This window comes from Aquarana catesbeiana, linkage group LG01, assembly GCF_042186555.1.
Source record: "Aquarana catesbeiana isolate 2022-GZ linkage group LG01, ASM4218655v1, whole genome shotgun sequence".
Classification (NCBI taxonomy): Eukaryota; Metazoa; Chordata; class Amphibia; order Anura; family Ranidae; genus Aquarana; species Aquarana catesbeiana.
Genome location: NC_133324.1, coordinates 113420605 through 113437970, shown reverse-complemented (window position 1 = coordinate 113437970; position 17366 = coordinate 113420605). Strand labels below are relative to the sequence as shown.

At 44.0% G+C, this 17366-nt stretch overlaps 1 protein-coding gene across 4 annotated transcripts in view; it reads left to right on the top strand.

Moving 5' to 3' along the window:
- PDE4D (phosphodiesterase 4D) overlaps positions 1-17366 on the top strand; it is a 1265930-nt gene that overhangs the window by 860487 nt on the left and 388077 nt on the right. Inside the window, exon 1 of one of the 4 annotated variants that reach the window (XM_073623102.1) lies at positions 154-1305. The exons of the other annotated variants lie outside the window; for them this stretch is intronic. Within the exon in view, the coding sequence (XP_073479203.1) occupies positions 1241-1305 (65 nt within the window). The 5' untranslated portion in view covers positions 154-1240. Of the gene's footprint in view, positions 1-153; positions 1306-17366 lie in introns of those variants that run through there. 4 annotated transcript variants of the gene reach the window in all.

The window sequence follows — 17366 nt, the reverse complement described above, 5'->3', positions numbered from 1 at the left end:
CAGATCTCTCCCCTAGCCTCCCATGCCAGCGATCAGACACAGATCAGTCTAATTGGCTGCTTTCCTGGCCGCTGGTGTCTAGGCAAACAAAGACGCGGAAACCGGAAGTGACGGCATAACTAGTCGCTCCCGGTTCCTGGGGTTACAGAGAGAGGGGAACATCGTCAGTTCCTCTCTCTCTTTCTCTGTTCAGGGCAGCCATCGCCGCCGGCCACATCGCTCTCATGCACCGCAATCGTACGGTAGACGAGGCGGCAGGAAGGGGGAGGTACTTCCTTTCGCCTCCCACAGAAGTGATCAAGTGGCTAATTAGCGACTCGGATCACTTCTCCACGGGGATCGCCAGGTGAAAACATACATACCAGAATGATGCCTGTAGATGCAGGCATCATTCAGGTATAACCACTGAAACAGGAAGACATCCATGGAGGTCCTCCCAGCGGGAAGTGGTTAAATACAAAATAAAATTAAAATTAAAAAAAGATAAATGTAATCGGGCAAAAAAATGTGAATTTAAACGTGTGCAAAAAAAAGGAAACTGAAAAAAAAAACCTCAACAGCAAAAGGGTTAAAGTTTCTTAAAGGTACCAATGCCCTTTTTTTCTACACTGGACACATTTGAGTTGATTTTCAGCATATTTAGTTTCCTGGCATGCATTATTGTGATCATAGTATATATAAGAAGTTGCCAGCCAGTGTGGGCGTATAAACAAGTCTTAGTTTACAGGTAGATCTCATGTGACAGTGGGTGGATATAAGAATTGCATTGTTCCTCTGGATCTTCGGTGACTTTGCTCAGCAGTACTAATGAAAGTGACATTTCTTTGGCATGTCGGAATGATTTTCTTTCCTTTGCGTCTTAATATGATTCTTGCCCTCTGCGGGTTCCTTTTTCCCATGTAACCTTATCACATCCAGGGACAGAGTGAAAGAAAGCTCAAGAGGCTCATTGAGCAGCAGCTGAGGTTTCATGTGACCTACATGGAGAATACACTGAAACAGCAGTTCCTCCCCTGGAAATTTAAGACACAGGATAGAAGCTCTGTCACTTCCTAACATTCAGCTGAATGGAAGTCAGTGATAGGAAGCAGAGCTTCTACGGCAGCCTTCTCTGTCTGCTGGGACTGAACCTGACAAGTCTTCCTCAGCCTACCCCTGTACAGGGGGCACTATGGATTATACTAGAACTAGTAGGAGACCTGCGTATTAGTTTAAACACTGACTTATTTGTCGAATCAACATGAGTATTATCCTCAAGCCAAGATCCCGATCCACCAGCTCCCTCAAGACAACAGATGGGCTCTGGTAAAGTATATTCTGTAGCTGTCATTGCATTGGGCTGTGTAGTATTGAGGAACTGTTTACAATGTTATTGCAGCGTGTCCAATCATGGAGTTATTTCTGTGTATACCGATGGCTGGTATTGGGTTTTTGAGCATCATAAATGAAAGATTTTCAGACGTTATAGAATGTTTTTTCAGTGATTGGAAATTCTGCAGAAAATATATTATTTTCTAAATAATGTACACTTGTTCTCAACTTTTCTAGAGCTTTTAGTGCATCTGTATGGCTCAGGTGTTTATACATATATGATAGAAACTCATTTGAAGCTCATTTGTCCAGTTCTCATACATGGCCATTAGATAGCTTAGAGCTACGGATGATCTGAATTATGTAACTGACCATATTTGAAGATCGTTGTCATGGACAAAGTCATTTTATGTTGTACTGAATCACATAACTCAGGATTCTGGCCACAATAACGGTGGTACTCTCCAGCATCATGATGACATGCTTCTTAAATTTCAATTTTTAATGCTTGTCTGTAGTAAAAGATCACCTACAAGGCAGGACACTGTAAAATCTACATAAAAACAGAATGCAGTGATTTAAAAAAAAAAAAAAAAAGCTCATAAGCCCTTATTTTATTCACAATAGAAAACATATCAAATGTGTAAACTGAGAAAATGTACCATTTTAAGAAAAAAATAAGGTAATTTTTAAATTGATGGCAGCAACACATCTCAAAAAAGTTGTGACAGAGCCACCCCTTCTTTTAACAACACACTGTAAATGCCTGGGAACTGAGGAGACCAGTTGCTGCAATTTTGGGAGAGAAATATTGTCCCATTCTTGCTTGATATAAGATTTTAACTGTGTCTTGGGTGGTCTTTGTTGTATTTTTCTTTTCAAGAAGTGCCAAATATTTTCAATTGGTGAAAGGTCTGGACTGCAGGCACATCAGTTAAAGAGGTTGTAAACTCACGTTTTTTTCACCTTAATGCATTTTATGCATTAACCTCCCTGGCGGTATTCCCGAGTCTGGCTCGGGGTGGATTTTCAGGACCAAAAGTAGTAACCCCGAGCCAGACTCGGGATCGCATTGCAGGATCCAGGAAGAGCTTACTTACCTTGTCCCCTGGATCCTGCGATGTCTCCCTGCAGTGTTAGCGGCTTGTCCTCCGCTCAATTCATCACGGAGCTGGGCTCTGTTCCCTGCGAGTGTTGCGACGCACGGGGACGGAGAACGGCGCCAAATTCAAAAAGTGAAACACACACTATACATACAGTATACTGTAATCTTACAGATTATATTACTGTATGAAATAATTTCACATCCCTTTAGTCCCTAGTGGTTTGTCCCGTGGCCTGCATGCAGTTTTATATTATAAAAACTGTTCTTTCTGCCTGGAAACTGGGGATTTTCCATAGCAACCAAAAACGTCCCTTTACATCAAAAGTAGTTTTAGACCAGCTAGAAAACAGTGATAATAAATTAGAATCACTCGAAGAATTGAGCGATAGTGATTTGTGGGGAGATTCGTCATCAAACACTGAAAGTAATGACAGCGACAATTCTGCAACTGAGCAAATTTCAGTGTTTTTGATTTGATTACATTATTGAATAATTTTTATTATTATTATATTATTATTTGATATAATTATTTATAGATATTTATTATAATATAATTTATGATTTCGTGTTTCAAACTTTATCATGCCCGGGATGTCTACTAGACTCTGGTTTGGACAGATTTAAGTGTGTTATTCCTAAGAATTACAGGCCTACAATATAAAATGCCAAATTTCCGTGCAAAATAATTGTACCGCTTTCAGCACCAAAATCTGAAATACTCATACTGCCAGGGAGGTTAAGGTGAAAAACCTTTTGTGCTGCAGCACCCCCCCAGGACCCCCCCCCCCCCCTTTTTCTTTGCTGAATCCGATCATTCCAGTGATGGGGACGAGCACAGCAACTCCAGCTGCTGGATAAATTGATAACAGCAGGAGCCATTGGCTCCTGCTGCTGTCAATCAAATCCAGTGACACAGGAGCCAGGGGCGGGGGCGAGTCCTGCTGTCTGTGTCAATGGACACAGCAGTAGGACTCGGGAGCACACCTGCACAAGTGCCTCCATGGAAAGCGGCTCTCTGTGGGGGCACTCGAGAAGGGGAGGAGCCAGGAGTGCCGTGGGGGGACCCCAGAAGAGGAGGATCAGGGCCGCTCTGTGCAAAACCCTTGCACCGAGGAGGCAAGTATAACATGTTTGTTATTTAAAAAACAAAAAAAACAAAGCTTTACAATCACTTTAAGCACCCAGACTCTTCTACTATGAAGCCATGTTTTCATAGATGCAGTATGCGGTTTAGCATTGTCTTGCTGAAATATACAAGGCCTTCCCTGAAAAAGATGTTGTCTGGATGGGAGCATACTCTGCTCTAAAGCCTGCATATATCTTTCAGCATTAATGGTGCCTTTCCAGATATGCAAGCTGCCCATTCCATACCCACTAATGCACAGCCCATACCATCAGAAATGCAGGATTTAGAACTGAGCGCTGATAAGCTGGGAGGCCCCTGTCCTCTTTAGCATGTAGGACAGCGCCCATGGTTAGCAAAAAGAATGTAAAATTTAAATTTGTCTGCACACAGAACAGTTTTCCACTTTGCAACAGACCATTTTAAATGAGCTTTGGCCCAGAGAAGATGGCAGCATTTCTGGATCATGTTCAGATATGGCTTCTTCTTTGCATGATAGAGCCTTACCTTGTATTTTTGGATGGCACGGAGATCTGTGTTCACAGACATTTAAAGTATTAATTTTACATTGAGGAACATTGTTCTGAAACTGTTTGACAATTTTTAGATGTAGCTTTTCACAGATTGACGAAACTCTGCCCATCTTTACTTCAGAGACGCTGTGACTCTCTAAGATGCTCTTTTTATAACAATCATGTTAACGATCTGTAGTCAATTAACCTAATTAGTTGCAAAATGTTTGTCCAGCTCTTCCTTGTTAGTACCGCTTACTTTGCCAGCTTTTTCTTGCCCGATCTCAACTTTTTTTGAGACGTACTGCTGTCATTTCATAAAAACATTTTTCCTTCTTAAAATGGTACATTTTCTCAGTTTAAACATTTGATGTTTTCTATTTTCTATTGTGAATAAAATATAAGTATATGAGATTTGCAAATTATTGCATTCTGTTTTTATGTAGATTTTACACAGTGTCCCAACTTTTTTGGAATTAGGGTTGTATTTAGGGAAAAAAAAGATATACAGGTCTCCCAGAATCTGGGACTTTCTCGGGGGGAAAAGGGGACTGTAGCAATCACGATTAATATGATCCTTTTGAAAATCTTTTGATTCCCTGTTTACATGTTTAGTTTATATTTTTAAATTTATTATTACAGATATTTATATAGCGCTGATATTGTACTTAGTCCTTTAGATATTGTACATTCCATTCAGTCCCTTCCCTAAAGGAGCTTACAATGTATGGTCCCTATCTCACATACCAGGACCAGTTTAGACAGGGATCAATTCACCTGCCAATGTCTTTGGAGTGTGGGAGGACACCCATGCAAGAGTAAGGAGAACATGCAAACTCCATACAGGTAGTGTCAATACATATCAATACAGGAAATAGCTGGAAGCTCATTAACCTGATGGATTTTAATTTTAATTGGGAAGTAAACTGAAGCCCAAAACAAACCTGATACCATGAAAATCTCATGTGTATAGACCCCTGGTGCAATCTCAACCCATGAGCATAACGCTCCTTGTCTCGGTAGGCACTGTTTGTCCTTCGCTCCTCCTTGTTTATGTAGACTTTGTTGTGGCTCATGTTTTGTGTGAGTACACATTACATACTGTAAGCCTTGTGTAAGTGGGGGTAAGGTAAAACAACTAAAAGCTCTTATTTATGTTTGGCATTGCTGCAAATACTGACCTTTCCAAATCTTGTATGAGTCCCTAAGCAAATACATATTTTACATAGTGATGTGGGCACGGTATTTACTGTGTGTCATTAACTCGCCTTATCTGTGTAAGCGCGGAGACCAGGAGATCATGATAGCACTGCAAATATGTACACTGGCTGCATGGCATTCAAAATACAGATACTAAAAGAAAAATGATTGTATTTACACCAAGAGAATAACAGTCATGTATACGCACTGACGCAGTGTCCTCATCAGACAGGCGCTTAAAGGGAAAGCTATTGTGTATTGCAAATCTACGAGTCTGTAGGTGCGGAAACCGACTGCAGACATTGGTTCCCAGGATAGGCCCCCAAAGAACATATTGCTTTTAATTATATTAAATATTCAGGAAGATTTTAGGAACACCATTTAAATGAACCTGTATTCACTAATGGTTTATGTAAAGCAAACCTAAAATACCATGCAACCTCCCCAACTCTTCCACAAGCACTGTAAAGCCTAGTACACGCCACTAGGTTTTTTTTTTTTTCACACAGCTGGTTGAATGAAAAAAAAACTGACAGCTACGGTCGAAGCCGCTGTACTAACAATCCGATGTCACCGTCATTCATTCACAGTGTTCAGTGAATGTGAAAACTACAAGTACCGACAGCCTTTGAGGCTGTTGGCTTGTCAATCTCAATAAACTACCAGGGTGGTGTTGAGCACTATGATAGTTCATTGATTCCTCCTGGCGGAGTTGCCTGTTCATACGAGGTACGAGCAGACAACTTACACAGACTGTCTACAAGAACCTTGCATTGCATTACTATCTCACGGGTACATTGCTTTCCAGGCTCCTAGTAAGAAAAATCATAAATGCATAAAGATGTGCATTTATTTTATTTTTATTTTTTTTCAAAGGTGAACTTATCCTTTAAGCCAGCCGTACTTGGATCGAAATTTGGCTGGTTCAGCAGGGACAGGCTAAATTTTGAACCATGTATGGTTGTAATCTGTCAACTGACTTATGTACAATCAGCTTTTCAGGTTTTAGCTGAACGATCAGTGCCGCCGATTATAGCCTGCAGCACTGATCATTGTATTCTGCTGGTGGGGAAGGATCCCCACCAGCAGAATATGATCCTTAAGCAGGAAGGATTCGATGTGGACGGGGGAATTGGCTAATGTTTTTTTATTCAACCCGCCAATAAAACAAAAAATGAATCATGTATGGCCTGCCTTACTCTGAGTCAGAAGCTAAAAGTAGTGAAGCCTTTGGAATCTGCATGAAAACTAGACAATTCACATTTTTAAAATTAGGGTTCAGCAGCGGTAGCCTTTATATTTTTCTCAGTACAAATTTCCATTAAAGTGGTTGTAAAACCTTTCACATACCCAGTGAACTATCTAAAGCCTCGTACACACACTACAGTTGTTGGCCAATCGAGCGTCTGATTTTTGTCTTGCATACTAACGTTACACAATTGTCGTGCAACAAACACGAATGTAGTGACGTACTACGAGGAATTTCAGCTCTTGAGCGCCACCCTTTGGGCCCCTTCTGCTAATTTCGTGTTTGGTGAGCATTGATTCCGAGCATACGTGTTTGTACTTTCGACTTTTGTGTGACGGATTTGTGTACTGACCATACAAAAATCTGACGTCAAACCGTTGTCCGCCGAAAATTTACTAGCCTGCCATACAACATTTGTTGGCAGAAAATTGGACAACAATTGTCAAAAGGAGCGTACTAACGGTAAGATTTTAGGACAACAGTCTGTCAACAGACAATCCCCTGCCAACAATCGTACCGTGTGTACGAGGCTTAACACTTTATGAAACAAATCCCCTTTTATATAAGTTGCACATGTTTATCTGCAGTCTTCTCTTCTCTACATTCATTTAAAGCTCAGAATTCATAAAGCTTGTCTGAGCTGTCAGAAAAAATAAGCCGGAAAGCTGAAATTACACACTGCAGAGCTCAGTGAGGAGAGTGGACATGCCTGACGAAGGGTCCTGCGTGACTCAGAAACATTGCACTACCTGTTCTGTGATGTAATCGTGCTTCAATAAATAATTTGTTTGGATGCTACTTGATGATCCGTGGTGTGCTGGCAAATATCCTCTCTGTGGCTTTCTGATCCAGTTTCCAGCTGGTGGTTGCTGCAGCACCCAAATCCTCTAGAACTTTATCCAGGAACGTGTGTGATGGGAATATGGAGTATTCTGATTGGAGGGAAGGGACACACCCTCCTTCACACAGCACACAGGAACAGAGCTGAGGCTATCAATCTGCCTAATGTCCCTCCCCTGTCACCATTTTACTTTTGGTGTCAGGAGGAAAACTTATCAGGACTGACTCCCGATCATCTGACCACTGTGACAGCCAATCACAACGGTCATGTGATTGCTTGGTCCTTCCCGCTGCCCAGGCAAAAAGACCCCATTAAAGTAATGCCAGGACTGGGTGGGAAGGGGTTAAACATTTTCTGTGTTTACATGACGGGTCTGCCAAAAACACCGGCACATAAATCTCTTCCACTGATACTGCGCACCTCCAAAGCTTCTAAATGACTAAACAAATTATAGAGTGAGGCGTAAATAATCCATTATTCATATTCCTCTCGTTTTCTTGTATTTATATACAGCTGGAAAGTATGTGTAGAGAGCGCTGGCTGGGAAAGTTGAACGCAATCGCTTGTTTTCTCTGCAGACGTCTTGTTTGCTCTGCTGTGTTGTATTATTTTATTTGTGAGATTGTTGGCTTTGGTTTGTTTAAAGAAATGCAAAAGCAAATAAACATTAGAGGAGAAAGATAGTCGGATTCAGTAATTGGCAGTTCTAGTACCTCTGCTTGCACTGGTTTCACCCGGCAGTTTTACAGGGTGTGCATGAAAAAGAAATAGTTCTGCTTTAACCACTTCCCACCCAAGGTTCGTCAGATGACGTCATGGACTTTGAGTGGGGGTATCTGAATGATGTCTGCAGCTTTAGTCATCATCCAGATATCATCTTTTTCAGCCGGCGATTCTGTGTCGACCATAAGAACAATCGTAGCGGCAGTTCAGTGGCGACAGTTCCTGCCGCCCTCCGGTGCTTCTCCTGGCTTGCCCCTGTGATCGGGCGAGTCAGAGAACGAATCGGTCGCTCCTGGAAGTTTATCATAGAGATTTCTGGTGACCAGATGGTCCCCAGTCCCCTCTATGACCCTCGCAGTACCGGACACGAGTTGGAAAGGCTGAGAGAGTTTATTTTTATTTTTTAAATCTCAGCCTAAAGGAGAGATGTGGGGTCTTATTGACCCCACATCTCTCCATAAAGAGCACCTGTCATGCCCTATTCCAGGGATATGCAATTAGCCTCCTGCTGTTGCAAAACTACAAGTCCCATCATGCCTCTGAGTGTCATGCTTGTGGCTGTCAGAGTCCTGCTATGCCTCATGGGACTTGTAGTTCCGGAGGTCCGCTAATTGCATATCCCTGCCCTATTCCTATTACAAGGGATGTTTACACAAAGTGGACAAAAAGTGATCTCTTTTTTTTTTTTTTTTTTTAAAGAGAAAGTGTAAAAATATAAAAAAAAATTAAAGAATAAAAAAAAAAAAAATGTAAGCGCCCCTGTGTGCTCGCGCACAAAAGCAAACGCATACGTAGGTCGCGCCTACATATGTAAACGGCGTTCAAATCACACATGTGAGGTATCGCCGCATTAGAGTAAAAGCAACAATTCTATCCCAAGACCTCTGTAACTCTAAACATGTAACCTGTAAAAAATTGTTAAAACGTCGCCTATGGAGATCTTTAAGTACCGAAGTTTGCCGCCATTCCACAAGTGTGCGCAATTTTAAAGAGTGACATGTTAGGTGTCTATTTGCTCAGCATAACATCATCTTTCACATTATAGAAAAAAATTGGGCTAACTTTACTGTTTTTTGGGGTTTTTTTATTCATGAAACTGTTTTTCTTTTTTTTTTCCCAAAAAAAACGCATTTGAAAAATCGCTGCGCAAATACCGCGTGACATAAAAAGTTGCAATGACCTCCATTTTATCCCCTAGGGTCTCTGCTAAAAAAAAAAATATATAATGTTTGGGGTTTCTGAGTAATTTTCTAGAAAAAAAAATGATGATTTTTAAATGTAGGAGCGAAGTGCCAGAATTGGCTCGGATGGGAAGTGGTGAAAAGCGATTTACCTCTTTTACTTGTTTTTGGATCACTACTTTAAATGAAACATCCGTTTTTATGTAAATATTCAGATCTGCTTAGGCCAGGTTCACACCACCCACAGAGGGAAACATTCCATCTTTTCTCTGCAGGTAGTGTCTGTGCTCAGCGGGCTTTGGGGGATGGTGACCTGCGTTTTTTCATCAAGGCAGTCTTCCCCTTTTTTTTTAATTCACTTTATAGAAATGTCACAAAATGACATTCCATTCATTTGTATGCACCTGTGGCAGAGAGCTGCTGATAGCTGTGTGGATGTGCAAACAGAGCGCACACAAACCCTTCCTGAGAGCCGTGTATAGAAACGTAGCTCTCCGCACAAGTGGGAACCGGACTTTCCCCTGCAAAATGAACAGCCTATTTGCCTTTAGTAAATCAATTTCTTTGTGTATATAGCAGGAAAATAAAACTATATGCAGCATGACATTCCTCTTGTAGAGTGCATTAGTTGTGACACGTAGGGGTTACATAGTTACAGAGTTGGTAAGGTTGAAAAACCTGTGTGTGCGCTTTTATGTCAATATTACATTGTATATCCCTGTATGTTGTGGTCGCTTAGGTGACTATGTAATAGTTTTTTGAAATTATCGATGTTCCCCGCTGAAACCACCGCTTGTGGAAAAGAATTCCACATCCTCACCGCGCTTACCGTAAAGAACCCTCTACACAGTTTCCGGTTAATTTACTAAAGGCAAGACTGTACACTTTCCAGGTGCAGTTGCTCCAGAGCAGGGGTAGGCAGCCTTTCAGAGGTTGAGATCTACCTGGAAAACATGGGGGAAATCAAAGATCCCTAGGGGAAGTGTGTGTGTGTGTGTGTGTGTGGGGGGGGGGGTCCCAATAAAAAGATGGCATGAAGAACACTTAGGGGTTATTTACAAAAGGCAAATCCACTTTGCACTAGAAGTGCACTGAAAGTACACTTGGAAGTGCAGTCGCTGTAGATCTGAGGGGAAGATCTGAAATGAGGGGAAGCTCTGCTGATTTTATCGTCCAATCACGTAGAAGCTAAAATTATGTTTTTTTTTTTCCTTGCATGTCCCCCTCAGATCTACAACGACTGCACTTCCAAGTGCACTAGCAGTAGTGCAAAGTGGATTTGCCTTTCGTGAATAACCCCCATTGTGTGTCACAATAGTGTCCCCTGCCCACTTCACATCACCCTCCACAGTAGGTTCCTCTGCCCCCCCATAGCAGTGTGTGTCCTCTGCCCACTTCACATCACCTCCACCCCACTGTAGTGTCCTCTGCCACCCATAACAGTGTCCTGCCCCTCTTCCCCCCACACTAGTGTCCTGTACCCCCCGCCAAAAGCAGTGTCCTCTGCCCAATTCACATCACCCCCTTACTGTAGTGTCCCCTGCCCCCCCCAGTAGTGTCCTGTACCCCCCTGCCCCCTGAAAGCAGTGTCCCATGCCTCCCTATCCCACAAGCAGTGTCCTCTGTCCATTTCTCATCACCCCCTCCACACACACACACACACACACACACACACACACACACAACACACTCTGTAGTGTCTTCTGCCCCTTCTCCAACAGTGTCTCTATTGTCTGTCTTCACATTATCCTTACACCCCCCCCCCACACACACACACACACACACACACACACACACACACACACACACACACAACACACTCTGTAGTGTCTTCTGCCCCTTCTCCAACAGTGTCTCTATTGTCTGTCTTCACATTATCCTTACACCCCCCCCCCCCACACACACACACACACACACACACACACACAGCACTATGTAGGTAGCATTTCCTACATGACAGTGTGTGTACAGCAGAGCGGAGATCAGAGGACAACATAGTGCTGGTTGGAAGGCGGGAGCTGCTTGAGTTAACTTTTCATAATAACTAGCTGGTGATTGGTTGCTAGGACCACCTAGCAATCAATTACCTGCTGGTTAACGTTAAAGGTTAAAGTGGTTGTAAACCCTTACAATCCACTTTTTACTACAGGTAAGCCTATAATAAGGCTTACCTGTAGGTACCCTAGATATCTCCTAAACCTGCACCGTTTAGGAGATATCCACTGTATCAACATGTGCCTATGTCATCAGGACATGCGCACTGAAGCAACGGCTCGTTTGCGCCGTTGCTTCAGCTAGTGTGCCATTCCCGGCGGCTCCCACGCACATGACATCAACGTGGCTCCGGCCAATCACAGTGCCAGAGCCCGCGATACCCCGAAAGTAACTCCGGGAGTGATGTCACCGGCGGGAGCTGTGTACTGGGACCGCTGCGGGGGCTTCGATCTAAGGTGAGTATTTCCTAATGAGCTAATAGCTCATTATGCCTTTGTCTTGCAGTTTTTTGTTTTTTTTGTGGGTTTATAACCACTTAAACTGAGGCAGCTCCCGCCCTCCATCCAGAACAATGCTGCCTCCTGCTTTCCGCGCTCTGCAGTAAACATGAGAGAGGTAGAGGCTGGGGGGTGGCAGAGCCATGTTCACAATCTACCTGTCAGCTCCCTGTGGTCGACCGGTGGATCGCGCTTGATGGCTCGCCAACCCCAGCTCCAGAGCTTAGTAAATGAGGGGAAGCTCTGCTGACTTTTAACATCCAGTCATGTGCAAGCAAAAATAGTTTTTTTTTTTTCTTGCACGTAATTGGGTATTCTTTGCAAAGTGAAGCTTCACCTCATTCACTAAGCTCTGGAGCAACTGTATTAGTAAATCATCCCCAGAATGTGGTTTGATTTACTGATAAACCCTTGTCCTCGTATTCTGATCAGTTAACAGTTGTAAAATAATCCAAAGTACACATAACCTGGTGCATAGGTAAGCCTTATTTTGTCTGCTGTTCTCCCCTAAAACAAACCATTACTGCAAATGAATCAAATGAATCAATAGGACACATCTTCCCATTACAAAATTGCATTATAAATTTGAGCAAAAGTAACTACTTTACCTAAACTCTCTAATGTGAAGCAAATGAAACTTAGTTATCTTTTTGCTGCAAGGGCATATTAAAGTGGTTGTAAAGGCTAAAGGTTTTCACCTTACTGCATTCTCTCACCTCTCTCTCTTCATTGATCATGGAGGCAACAGCAGGAGCCAATGGCTCCTGCTGCTGTCAATCAGATCCTGTGAGGGGGAAGCGGGGCCACGCTATGTGTGTCTATAGACAGATACGGCCCATCTTGGTAGTGAGCCCGCACGTCTGCCCCCAGAGCAAGCGTTTGTTCTGTGGGCAGACACTAAAGAGGAGGGGGGAACAGTGCCAGCAGGGGACCCCAGAAGAGAAGGGTAGGGGCAACTCTGTAATTTTTTTGTAATTTTATAGCGATGGGACTCTGAATAATGTATTATTAATTATGCATAAGGAGTGGGATTAAATAAGTTTGTACTACTTCACATTCCTTGTTGGATATGTAAACTAAATTATTTTTTATAGGTTTTTTTTTTTTTTTTTTGTCTTCTCTTGTAAATAGTTGTTTTGTGATTGTCTACTACTGAATGATTACTTCTTTAATTTTTTTGTGTTTATTTTTTTTTTTTTTTTGCATGTTTGAAATTAACTAGAACTTACTAACTACATTATTTTGTAGGCTAAAGCTGGCCATATACACTGTTCAAATTTCAGTCTGGTTTTGGATGACCACCCAAAATTCGCTTTGTGGGGGGCCCTGTTGTCCCCATCCTGCCTAACACCCTTCAGTTGAAAAATCGATTAAAAAATTATCAGCCGAAAAGCAGCATACTCATAATTACATTGGGGTACAGTGGTGGCTGGTGCTCAATTTTTTTTTTGGGGGGGGTGGCAAACCTGGCCCCCTCACTAATCCATCCCCCTGTCACTCGATCTGTCACAGCTATGCTCACCCGCCAGCCCAGCACTTACCCCATCCAGGTCGCGGCATCTCCTCCTGAGTCTCGGCAGCCGCTTCTCCTACCGGCCAATCGGGTCTTAGGACTCCCGGCTAATCGAGTCTCAGGATCCGCTTCCTGATTGACCGGGAGGAGAAGCAGTAAGACATTAGTGAATATTAATTTGTTGATGTCACACAACTGGGTGGGCTCGGAACAGTGCTCTGCGCCCCTAGACCACCCTTTTTTTTAAGCCAATTAGAGCCTCAGGCTCCAATAATGTGCTTCAAAAGAAAACCTCCCACTGAAATCCATGCGTCCTGCACCGAGATTAGGGGCCTGTCGCATAGATTGGGGGGGTGGCGCCCCTTAAGAGCGTCTGTCACTGTTGGGGTAGCCCCTTCCACATATACATCTGAAGAATATCGGCAATACTACGCTTCTCCTTTAAAGTGGAAGTAAAGTCCGCTATAAAATTAGCTTTTTAGGGCCCCCCAGGTGGGTTATGCCATAATGTGGTAGTATGCACAGCATATTAGTACATTATGGCAGACTTGCCTGCCAAACGGTGCCCTCTAGCGGTGCAGTGGGATTGATCCGGCGGGCCACCAGTGATTCCATCCTCACCCGGTCTTCCTTCTGGATCCTGTGCCTTCTGTCGTTCGATAGGCCAGGCCATGATGACGTCACTCATATACACATACATATATAAGGGAGTAACATTGCAGCAGCACGGATCGGTTCCGTAAATTGTTGTTGCATATGCGCGGCACAGTGTAAATGATGGCTGATCGGCAGAAGGATGCTTTTATGGCAGAAGAGACAAATAGGGTCTCTTCTGTCATAAACACCCTGCCTGTCAAACATTTTTTCAAAAATTAACTTTACTTCCACTTTAAGGGAAATCTTTACATCCAAAAAACAGTTGCATCAGGTCTCTAACGAGATGAAATAATGTTCTCATCAAGTCTGTCACTGTCCAGAATCATCATGTAATGCAATGGTAAATTCAGTGTTCGTGTCAGATTGAATAACGATCCGCCACGTCCAGGCAGCAGCATGTAGAGAGCTACTGACTTCTATGGGTAAAGTTTACAAGGATAGTAATAGCACATCAAGTAAGCACAGCTCAGCATTCGTATCATTGATAGATATCCTTTCAAAAAACTTTTGTATGTGAAAGAGTTTAAATTATTATTAAACCAACTGGAAAACAATAGGCATTACATTGCATTACTTACATGTATAGTAATACAGTTACGGTTTATTATTTTGAAAAAAAGAGACTTGAAGTGGAAGTAAACCCATCCACAAAGCAATTTCATTTCCGGCATGTGCTGGAAATGTAACATTCCCATTGGATGTGCTCTCAACCAAACTGTCAAACCATCCAATGGCTGGTGTCTAAACTGATCACATGTGCAGCACCATGGCAGTTGTAGATTAAACAGAGGCAAAGATGGCAGCTTCCTTGGCTGAAAACGATAGGAGGGTTTACTTACACTTTAAGGCTTGGTTTACACCTATGCAGGTTGCAGTTTGCATATTCCAGGTGCATTTTGCGTTTTCCAATACACATTTTTGATCCATTGAAGTCTATGGAACCAAAACCCAGAAAAAAGTCCCTGGCCCTTTCCATAAAATGCATAAATGTGACCATGACCCATAGGAAACCATGTTTAATGGACTCTAGCGTGTTTCTGCAAAACTGAAAATGCACTAAAAAATGCATAGGTGTAAGCCAGGCCTAAAAGATTATCTGCTTCAGGGTTTCTCAACCTTTTTTGCCAGTCAAGGCACCCTTTAAAATTCTGCAATTCTCCAGGCACCCCATTTTTAAATGTAAAAAAACGAACGTAATATTTTTACGTATTGCAACAGCATTCGTACACATAGGACACACAACATTAGAGGTAATTTTATTCTTTTAAAGCAAATACACTTTTGCACACTGGTACTGACTAGTATTCCAGCTTTTCTTTTTCTTCATTTTCTCTGCCCCACACAGCGAACATGACCTCAGTGCTGACATAGAGGAGCATATGGGGGGGGGGGGGTCAAACAAGGATGGTGTCTCGGTGCCCATGTACTCCTTTTCAACCAGTGCTGTCAGTACAATGCCCAAGGTTGTAATGCTGCACAGTGGAAATCTGTGGCTTTGTGTATCAATAAGGAAGCCTGGTATACTCGTCCGGTGTTCTCCTTCCTTTGCCGCTGACGACCCTCCTCCGATGCTGCGTCCCGCTCCAGCCGACGACCCTTCTCTGATGCTGTGCCCCGCTCCCACCAACGACCCTTCTCCGATGCTGTGCCCCGCTCCCACCAATGACCCTTCTCCGATGCTGTGTCCCGCTCCCACTAATGACCCTTCTCTGATGCTGTGCCCCGCTCCCACCAACGACCCTTCTCCGATGCTGTGTCCCGCTCCCACTAATGACCCTTCTCTGATGCTGTGTCCTGCTCCAGCCGACGACCCTTCTCCAATGCTGTGTCCTGCTCCAGCCGACGACCCTTCTCCAATGCTGTGTCCCGCTCCAGCCGACGACCCTTCTCCGATGCTGTGTCCCGCTCCCACTAACGACCCTTCTCTGATGCTGTGTCCCACTCCCACCAACGACCCTTCTCCGATGCTGCGTCCCGCTCTCGCCAACGACCCTTCTCCGATGCTGCGCCCCACTCTCGCCAACGACCCTTTTCCGATTCTGCGTCCCGCTCTCGCCAACGACCCTTCTCCGATGCTGTGTCTCGCTCTCGCCGACGACCCTTCTCCGATGCTGCGTCCCGCTCCCACCGACGACCCTTCTCAGATGGTGCGTCCCACTCTCGCCGACGACCCTTCTCCGATGCTGCGTCCTGCTCTCGCCGACAACCCTTCTCCGATCCTGCGTCCCACTCCAGCCGACGACCCTTCTCCAATGCTGCGTCCCGCTCCCACCGCCGACCCTTCTCCGATGCTGCGTCCTGCTGATCTGTCCGCTCTGATGTCAAGCATGTCTCAAATAACGATGGGGGCGTGGTCATCGGATGATGTCATCCGGAGGCCCAACCCCCTTGTGACATCACCGCCCGGGGCATGATGGGTCACTAACACATTAGTGTGAATCCAGCCTAATAGTCCTCATCAATAACTAGAAACAATGATACGGATAGGTTTGCAGCATTGGCAGAAAACACAGGAAGTTAGTAGATGACAAGATTTCTGGTAGTATTAACAGATATTTTAAGCCCTTATCAAACTGATATAACAAAAGCCTCTTGATCGCTGGTCAGCAACCTATAGATCGCGGACAGGTGCCTGGTAGATCATGGTCTGGGCTTGTTGACCCACCATCCTAGAGCATCAAACAAAGTGCAATGCGGAGAGACTACTTGTAGTTGGAGCTGTAGTAGGAAGCAAGAGCCACATAAGCTGATATAAGTTGACATAAGCTCTATAGTGCTGGCTTCTGTCCCATGCGGAGTGATACCAACCGCGCGCCACCTCCTTATCTCGGCTAGCAGTCTCCAGAGTGGTGCCAGCAGCAGGAAAGAGGAGATCTTCAGGTCAGTGTGACGCAATACACTGGGCATAATAGTATAGGGCTGCTTTGACATTGATTTGCTGCGGTTTACCCACATTGCGGGTGCAATGTACCTGCAGCTTTCCTATGGGTTAGCTGCGCTTAGCCATAGACTTCTATTATATCCTGCAGGTTTGGTGCACTTTCTGAAAGCGCACCACACCTGTGTAGCACCTGCCAAGCATGACCCATTCAAGTGAATGAGGCCACTCTGCAAATGCCCTGCAGCCTTGTGCAGTACAGCAAACAAGGGGTTAAAGCAGGCAGCGTTGTGTTGCTTTCTCCCCACCTGGTTTAATCCTTTGGACCCTGCAGAAGCATGCAGTTACAGGCACTTGCAGAATGGCTCTATTTACTTGAATGGATCATGATTGGCAGGCGGTAGCACCCACTAAAAGCAACAGGGGGGTTAATTCCTGCTGCGGCATGTGTACACCTTTGGCTGCTGCCTCAGCAGCTAAAGCAGGTAGGGATAGGATGTGGTAAAACTGTGACACAATTGCAGGGTTTTACCACCCCTCAACTTTACGTGTGAACGAGCCCTATGGATGCCGGCCCCGAA